The sequence below is a fragment of the Cyprinodon variegatus genome, unplaced genomic scaffold (assembly GCF_000732505.1).
Source record: "Cyprinodon variegatus isolate N-32 unplaced genomic scaffold, C_variegatus-1.0 Scaffold878, whole genome shotgun sequence".
NCBI lineage: Eukaryota > Metazoa > Chordata > Actinopteri > Cyprinodontiformes > Cyprinodontidae > Cyprinodon > Cyprinodon variegatus.
This window is the reverse complement of record NW_015151331.1, coordinates 74,128-82,527: the sequence shown is the minus strand read 5'-3', so window position 1 is coordinate 82,527 and position 8,400 is coordinate 74,128. Positions and strand designations below refer to the sequence as shown.

At 38.3% G+C, this 8,400-nt stretch overlaps 1 protein-coding gene across 1 annotated transcript; it reads right to left on the bottom strand.

Moving 5' to 3' along the window:
* Nucleotides 1-2,003: 2,003 nt before the first annotated feature.
* Nucleotides 2,004-4,465, bottom strand: LOC107099494 (skin secretory protein xP2-like). The gene is made up of 8 exons (XM_015397643.1): nucleotides 4,341-4,465; nucleotides 4,054-4,118; nucleotides 3,900-3,923; nucleotides 3,698-3,760; nucleotides 3,541-3,579; nucleotides 3,398-3,421; nucleotides 3,237-3,302; nucleotides 2,004-2,719 (listed from the first exon to the last, which is right to left on the bottom strand). The coding sequence occupies exons 2-8, from the start codon at nucleotides 4,105-4,107 to the stop codon at nucleotides 2,348-2,350; spliced, it is 642 nt and encodes a 213-aa protein (XP_015253129.1). The 5' UTR covers nucleotides 4,108-4,118; nucleotides 4,341-4,465; the 3' UTR covers nucleotides 2,004-2,347.
* Between the last annotated feature and the right edge of the window lie 3,935 nt (nucleotides 4,466-8,400).

Sequence of the window (8,400 nt, the reverse complement as noted above, 5' to 3'; positions counted from 1 at the left end):
ATTATTATTATTATTATTATTATTATTATTATTATTATTATTATTATTATATTCTTCTGTTGTCTTTACTCTAAGCAGGGGATTAAGAGGTTCAACTCACTTTGCACAAGCAGCAGGCTTTAAAAAAGGATTTTTTTTGTATTTGACTTAATGATGTCCTTTCTTGTTCTCTATATTTAGGATTCTTCAGTAAAACTATTTAGTTAGAAAGGGCAGGTTTAGCTCTATATGTCCGGAAGAATAATTGCTGGTCTCATGTAAATTTAACCAATCATGGTGATTATTTTTAACATAATTCACTGCTAAAAGTAAAAAAGAGATAAAGATTCCTTAAAAAATAGGAAAAATTATTTTGTTTTTTGGCAAAAGTTCTGGAGGCTTTGATGCATAAAGCTTACATGGGTAAAATGTCATCTTATTTAAGAAATATATTTTTACATTTAGACACTTATCAGTGCAACACTACTTTTTACACAATGTTAAGTTATTTTTGACTCTGATTTTGTAATGTGTAGCTTGTCCTTGTACCAGTTAATTATGATTTAATGAAAACTGTCCCATCTTACCCAAGAAAGACACATCTGATGTTTTTCTGGTTTGGTTTAGAAATGTTTTTAAAAAGGAAATGAGAATATTGTAGCCTATGTCTGAGATATGTTCATGTGATATTGAACTTGAAACACACAGTCTATCTGGAGTTTACTCTTAGCAAATTTTTGTGTTTTGACTCACAATCCTGTCAAGACTGTGGTTATGCATGTTGTTGGCTCACCTTTTCTCTCCATGCAACTACATATTATTAAGCTTTGTGTAGGTGCTCAGCTGCAAGCCACATCTTGAGCAATGCTGCTTTTTGGTTTTCCCTCTAAGTGAAAGGTACGTATAAGTGACTATTTTTACCTTCAAGTCAGCAGTTTTCCCCATGATTACCAAGGGTGATATTTTTGGTGTTACAAATCCATTTTATTGCCCTTCTGCATCTCAGTAATTCAAGTAGAAAACAACTGAACTTTAGCTTAAATTCAGTGAAAGTCCGGTTGCCATCCAATTTAATCCTCTTGTTTTGTTTGCCATGACCCAGGTGACTGAGAATTTACACAGGCATCTTGTAGGTGGATTTTTCTTTGTCGAAACATTTAGGCTCTCTGAGAACCTTCTTCACTCTGAGTAGTTCAAAATAAACTTAGCCTTTAAGGCCTGAGTTTATCTAAAAGTTATGGTGTGCCATGTGTAGGCAGTGCTTTTACATTGGGGGATCAATGACTTAACAGTGACAATCTGTACTGATAGCTTGTTTTTCTTGAATTCGGAGTGAAGAGGTCTCTCAGAATTTTTTTTTTGACAAAGAACAAGCCATCCAGAAAACTTGCTAAATTTTTTATCAAGCCTGTTCATTGTTCATTTTTAAATTGCAATGTTCTGTCAAGATTAAAGATTGCTTGCCATGGGGTGTAGGTCTTCGACATTATGTTAAGTTGATGTATTTAGAATTCAAAATGAATGCATAGAACAATGGGCATATGGTAACACAGTTTTTCTTATCATTTGTATTTGAAAAGCCAAGGGAGAATAACAATACTGAATAAAAGTGGCCTTTGAATTGAATCAGAATTGAGGAACCACACATTTGACATCTGTTACTCAGATTCATCATGGCCAGATGCAATGCAATAAAATGAGATTACGATAGTAGCTATTCAAAATTTCACCAATTCTCTTGATGGGCTCTTGGCTGGTCCCCTACAATTCCTTTTTAAACATCAATCTTTGAACTAAAATATTCTTTCTGTCATGATTTGTGGACATTAAGATCCTCTTGGTCAGACCCTGTAATGCAGTGAAAACGTGGAGTCAGAGTAAAAAAATATGCACGCCCAGGAGAAGGAGGGGGTCACTCCAGTGGCTGGAAGGGGATTTTGCTGGGAGTAGCCACAAAGTGGGCTACCATTCAGCTGGCATTTGACTGGGAAAGTCCATTTTGAATAGCTGCTACTGTATGACAAAAAAAATATAAGAAAGCAGCTTATATTCAGAGAGATTGATTATTTTAATTCTTAGCAGTAAGATGTACATATCAGACACATACAACAACTCATATTTATTACAGAGTTGAAAAAAAAACTAAAAATGCTAACCAATTAAATTCTGGAGTAAAAAAAATGGTTAACTTTGGACAAGCTACCTCTGATCTTCACATATCATGTATTACTTAGTCTTAACTTATTATTTTGTCAAGTCCTCTTTCCTATTCATTCAAGAAGGGCAAACAAAGTAAGCTACTGGCGTTTCTGGTACTGATGTTTTCTAAACGCAGAATACACCTTCACAGACAGGGAAAGGTGGATAATTACAGTGTAGCAAAAACCTCAGCAGCCGCTGTGGCTGCAGCATTATCAACAGCAGGAATAACAGTAGCAACAGGGCCAGCCACATCAACAGCCACCTCAGAAGCAGCGTCCACAGGAACAACATCAACAGGGGGTACTGCAACCACAACACCATCAACTGGTGCAACACCTGGAGGGATGGCCACCACTTCAGGCTCATCGGCTGCTGAGGGGTCTGCTGCTGGGGCTATTGTTGGGTCTGCAGGTGCTACATCAACCACGGTTGGTTCGAGCTCAGCTGTCTCTGCCTCTTCAGCCTCCTCCTCTTCATCAGAGTTCAGGGGAGCAGCAGCAGCACCGGGGGCTACAGCTTTAGGAGCAGGGTTCCCATCCTAACAGAAATGAATAAATACTGAATGAAGTCTGTCATATTTAGGAAATATGGGAAATAATTGTTGGACAAAACAAGCTGATTTTAATGCAAGATGGAATCTAAAAAATCATGGGATGGTCATGAGATGTTGAAATAAATATGAAATAAGATAATACCCTTTTTAAAATGATCTATAATTGTAATTAGGACAAATATAATCCAGTAGTGTACAGACAAATGAGCATTTGCTTCTAGACTACAGGTGATAGACTTGCTTGGATATGTAGTAATTACATTGTTTAGCAAATCAAGTTTAAGGGTATGTATATTATGCAGAATGACTCATGCATTATATGGCAAACATTACAAGTTACACTGATCAACCAACAATGAAAGGACGCACAATCAAGTAAAAAAACATACTAAAACAAAACCTGATAATCAGATACAAATATATTTTGAAAATGTTGAATACAGTGATTTCTGAAGCTTGCTTGTAGCATTTTTTTGGCTTAAAACTCAAGTGGTTTGCTCACCTCAGCCTCCTCATCTGAGACATCCTCTGCAGGGACGGGAGCCAGCTGGGCTTGCACAGCATCCACCTGAAATTAATGTTTGTTTGTTTTTTCTTTTTCCTTCCTTAAATGGCACTAAAAGTCCTGACAAATGAACGGCAAAATGCTGCCTTCATACTCACCCGAAGAGCACCAGGTGACTTAGCCTTTCCAAAGAAGAAAACATATACTTCAGTGAATAACAAATAAATCCTCTGTTTAGTCTTTATTGTTTTCATGTAAATATAAATATTTATACAAAGTTTTGATATTAAAAAAAACTTACGGGAGCATTAGCAGCTTGAAGGAAAGGGTTTTCTAGTCCCTAAAAAAAAGTTTCAGTTACACACTTGAAGCTCATGTTTAATGCCAATTTATCCAAACTAATGAGCAGAACAGCTATATTTATCTGGATGGAAAGTCAATGAACCCCATCCCCCTACCTGTTGCTGGTATAGCCTGTACATCTCCATCAATCTTAGGGCCTCATTAGCATGTGCTGCAACCTGCTAAGAAAAAAAATAAAATAAACATCACCAGACATAAGCTACAACAAAGCCAATTTTTCCTCCCTGTTAGACAGACATCATACTGTTTAGCTGATGACATGAAATAAAAGGAAATGGAAGAATGAAATCCTCCTACCTCACCACTGTCACTCCCTGGTGCCTACAGTTTAAGACAGGAAAGTAAACAACCATTATTCAGTCTGGATGAGCAACAATCTTAAGGAGTTTAAAATTATCTGTCCCACAGCCTGAGATAAAAAAAAGAAAAAAAAACATTAGGCAAAACTCACAGGCGCAGCAAACGTTGATGCCAGAAGGCACATGGAGATTAAAATCTGCTTCATTGTGAGGTCTTCTAAAGAAAAAGAAATCGAAATTATTTTTAAAACATCTACTTTAAATGAAGATAACAAGTAGTGTAACAACTAATTTTTTTAAAGAAATAAAAGTTGATAGTGGATTGTTTGCATTTTAGGTAAGAGGACTAAAACTTTACTAGCAACAATGAGATATAACAATGAGATATAAAAAATTAGATAAGAAAAAAAGAAAAATATTTGATAAAAATCCATCTCACCTTTTTTCCTCGAAACAGAAAACAAAACAAACTTGCCCCTTCTTAGAAATGGACTGAGAACTACTTCATCCCTCCCATGGATGCCCTTTATATCTTCTAAAAGCCAATCACATCGGCTAAAACATGCACAGCTGTGTGTTTGAAGTTTGCCTCTTACATGTCAAAACAAAGAAAATGGTATGCGGGGCTAAGGCCTTGTCATAGTTAATAACACGCTGTGCAGGTCTGCGTAGCCACCATTATCTTCTTTATGGCTCTGAAGCTCTATATGGGGAAAAAAATAGGGGGGTACCATGTACCACCAACAGGGTCAATATAGATGGACTTAGAAATAAATGAATATAAATGAACTCAATTTTCTTAATATTGTGCATCTAAGGCACAGACAGGCATCATTAAGTTTTACTAAATTTATAGAGGAAAAAAAGACAGTAGTGACAAGTAAGAGGTATCCACTTGCAAACTCCCGCCCCATTACATGTCTTTTTGGGGGCTCATTTTATGTCTTTTTTTGTAACACACCATGATATTTAAGTTCACACATTTTTTTTTTTCCTTTTGGTTTATTTTCTAAAGCCAACCTGCCCTCCTGCTGTAATAAAGGTAATTTGTGCCAACCTCCATAGATGTTCTTTCTTCTATTATTATTCTACTATTGCTTATGGTCCAAATATGTTAACAAGCTCAGGATTTCTCTCCATCCTCAAGCATTGTAACAAACACTCCTTTATGGCAAGAGCAAATTTAAGAAGTACCAAAAAAGAACCAAAAACTGCAACAAAACAGCTCTTGCCTTGAAAATCAATTTGGGTGGAAGATATGCAGATGTGCATATCTTGTAATTTAGGCAATATGTAGATGTCAGCTCCAAGGCTGAAAACTGGCATAGCCTGGGAAAGTGGGCGGGGGAGTTGGCCCAGCTAAAGGATCGGAAGCCATCAATTCCAATTCTATTTTTGTCCACTGTTCAGTCACTGGATAATAAAACTGATTTGCTGTCTGAGGCTGAGTATATTTTACAGAGATGATGAATCTGCTGTTCTTTGCCTAATGGAAACCTGATTTAACAGTTATATGCCCAACCATTATTTACATCCCACTGGAAATTGATGCTGATAAAGTATCAACTGAGCTGCATTGTACTATTAGCTTGCTGCAGATAAAGAATCCAGAGGCATTTTAGGTGGTTGAGGGGGACTTTAATCACATGGAACTGTTAGAGTATTTTTTAATGATGATGTGTGAGTCTGTCAAACCATAGGATTAATTGTCTGTAACACAGACATCCCAAGTTCCAAAAACTCATTTTAGGGAGTTTTGGGAACTCATCTAATGATGATCTGCACTGGAACAGACATGGTTACTGATAGGTCCTTTGGATCTATTTAATTCTTTTTCTTTACAAGTTCTATTTTGCTTATTATTCAAAAACAATAAGGTGATAGCTTCAGTGGTATTGAGATAGGATCCCAGTTTTCATCTGCCAAATGTTTTTTTTTAACAACAAATAAAAAAAAATGCTCTAATTTTTACAGATGAATTTAACAGTTTTTCTTGAGTTCTGATTCAAATTTTATCGAAAACGGTAGTTCTAACTTAAATCAAGACAAAAAATTTGTCAAATTCCTAAATTATAAATGTATATGACCTCATAACAAATATAATTTTTATTAAACCTAATTGAATAGAAATTTCACTTCATGCAGCTTTGATATATTTGAATCCCTTGCCCTGTTTTTTATTTCATGCTTTTCTGTGCCCCCATGAAAACACGCTGGCCCCCACCTTGCCCTCTGGTACATTTGGTCTAGATCCGGCAATGTTCCTTACCTTCACTAGACGTGGATATACTTTAGTATATTCTGCTGTATAATTAGTCCTATTTTTTCATTTTTTACTTGAGGATTCAACCTCGGTCTGGGGACCTGTCCAGGGTGTACCCTGCCTCTCATCCGTAGCAGCTGAAGATAGGCACCAGCACTCCTTGCGACCCCGCTTGGGATTAAGCGTGTAAGAAAATGGATGGATGGATGGATTCAACCTTTCACATTTCACAGGATGCACAGGTTTGATTGGTAAATAGGTGACTGTCAGAGATTAACCCAAAACTTTTCAGACCGATCCAATCAGCCCTCTGACAACCAGCCACCTGGAGTGCTGGTTGAACAAAGCATCGCTTTGAACAGACACGCTGCACAGGAGTCACAAGTAACCTACACCCCACACCCGCACTCTCTTGTTGCGTCTGCGCAATTGCAGTAGTTCTAATCCGCACATGATGCATGAGTTATTATATTGCCTGCATGCTCTCGCTCGCATTAATAAAACACCACCTTGCAAAGTCTAAAATCCGGGATAATTTATCCGACTCGCGGGCATCCATGAACAACTATCTATATCAGGGAGACTCCCGGAACTTCATGTATACAGTAAACCAATGCCTTCCAAAGAAGTTTATCTTATTAGGACAGTTCTTCTGTCAGGATCTACAGGTATCATGTTCATTCTGTACACAACAGAGACTCTTAACAGCGAGCTATCTCTTGCAGGGTATTCACAAAGGCCTTGATCAAAGAAAACTGTATTATTTTGATATGGCTTGAGCCAAGGATGTCACTCGTACTTTATACCAGGCGACATCCTCACATACCTCATGTGTCAAAGTGGTGTAGCAAAGTTTGATGCTGCAGTTGTATAAAATGCCTAACTGTGATGCCGGGCCAACTTCATGGAGATGCAAGCCCAGTTGGTAAGCGCTACCATCTGTAACCCTAAGTAATTTCTTTGGTCTGAGTAAGATTTCAATTTATGTCAAAATCTGTTGTCATGTCTGATGGTTATTTAATACATTACTTTATGCAGTGTTATTTTTTCCGGAGTGATCTCTTAGGAAAGAATTGGGGAGAGAATGGCCAAAGTTGATACAGTTTTTACAAGCATGTCACCTCTCCCACATGGAGAGACAACAATCATTCTGCATACAGAGTCCTTCCTCTGCCTCATCTAGGTATCTCTGTCCACATCTCCATTCTGCTGGCATCAGCATATTGACCGCTAATGAGATGGATTAGAGCAAATAAGAAAATGGCCACAGTGTGACAGTGTGGCCAAGGGATGTAGCTGCTTTGCTGCAGGACTGTTTTCATGGCACAGACTAGCAGATCTTCAGAGTGGGGCTACATATGAGGGAGCTGCAGAAATATACTCTCTCTGTTTCTTAGCTTCCTCTCCAAATGTGCTTATGACATCAGCACTAGGTGACAGGTGAGACATCAGCATTCAGAGGGTGCTCTTCATCATGAAACACCTATCCTGCACATAGACCGTTCCAGCCACTCCCCAAGGCTAACAGCTGAGCAGCATCCAGATCAACACCAACATGCTCAGAAATGTTTCTACCCTGCAGCTGTTAAACTTCTTAACTCCAGCTACATATAGTTCAGCCTCATTTACTAATTTTTTGCTTTTCTTAAAATTAAGCATAGTGAACTGGGATCTGAATCCAAAGTTCGCACCATAAACATGCAAAATTTTATGCTAGACTGCTTTTTGTTGATTTTAGTTCAGCCTTTAATACTCTCCAGCCTCACGTTCTTATGTCTACAATGAAAAAAATGAATGTCAATCCATATATACCCAGATGGTTTCACTCATTCCTTATTAGTCGTTCTCAGCAAGTTATGGGGACAGGACCTTATCTGATCTTAACATCAGCACTGGCGCTCCCCAGGGGTGTGTCAGTTCACCTTTTCTATTCACCTTATACACCTAATACTACAAATGTAATACACCAAACAACTGTGTTTAATTTTTCTGATGACACAGCTATTCTCTGCCTCATTTTAGGGACATCAGACCTAATTGGTTACAGACAGCAGATTAAAACCTTTGTTCAGTGGTGTGAGGAACACTTTCTGACTCTAACCCCCGGCTCACCCCTTGCTCACACTGGCTCCGGTGCGGTTACCGAGCCGACGGAGACCGCAACTCCCGCACACCCCCTCTCACACCGCCCTTTTGACTACGGTGCGGTGCGGCTCTGCGGCTCCGGCAACAGGTC

Coding starts and splice junctions, on each gene's coding strand:
- LOC107099494 (XM_015397643.1), bottom strand. CDS start 4,107: ATGAAGCAGATTTTAATCTCCATGTGCCTTCTGGCATCAACGTTTGCT. Junction 3,303..3,397: donor AGTCACCTGGTGCTCTTCGG/GTGAGTATGAAG, acceptor CATTAATTTCAG/GTGGATGCTGTGCAAGCCCA. Junction 2,720..3,236: donor TCTCAGATGAGGAGGCTGAG/GTGAGCAAACCA, acceptor CATTTCTGTTAG/GATGGGAACCCTGCTCCTAA.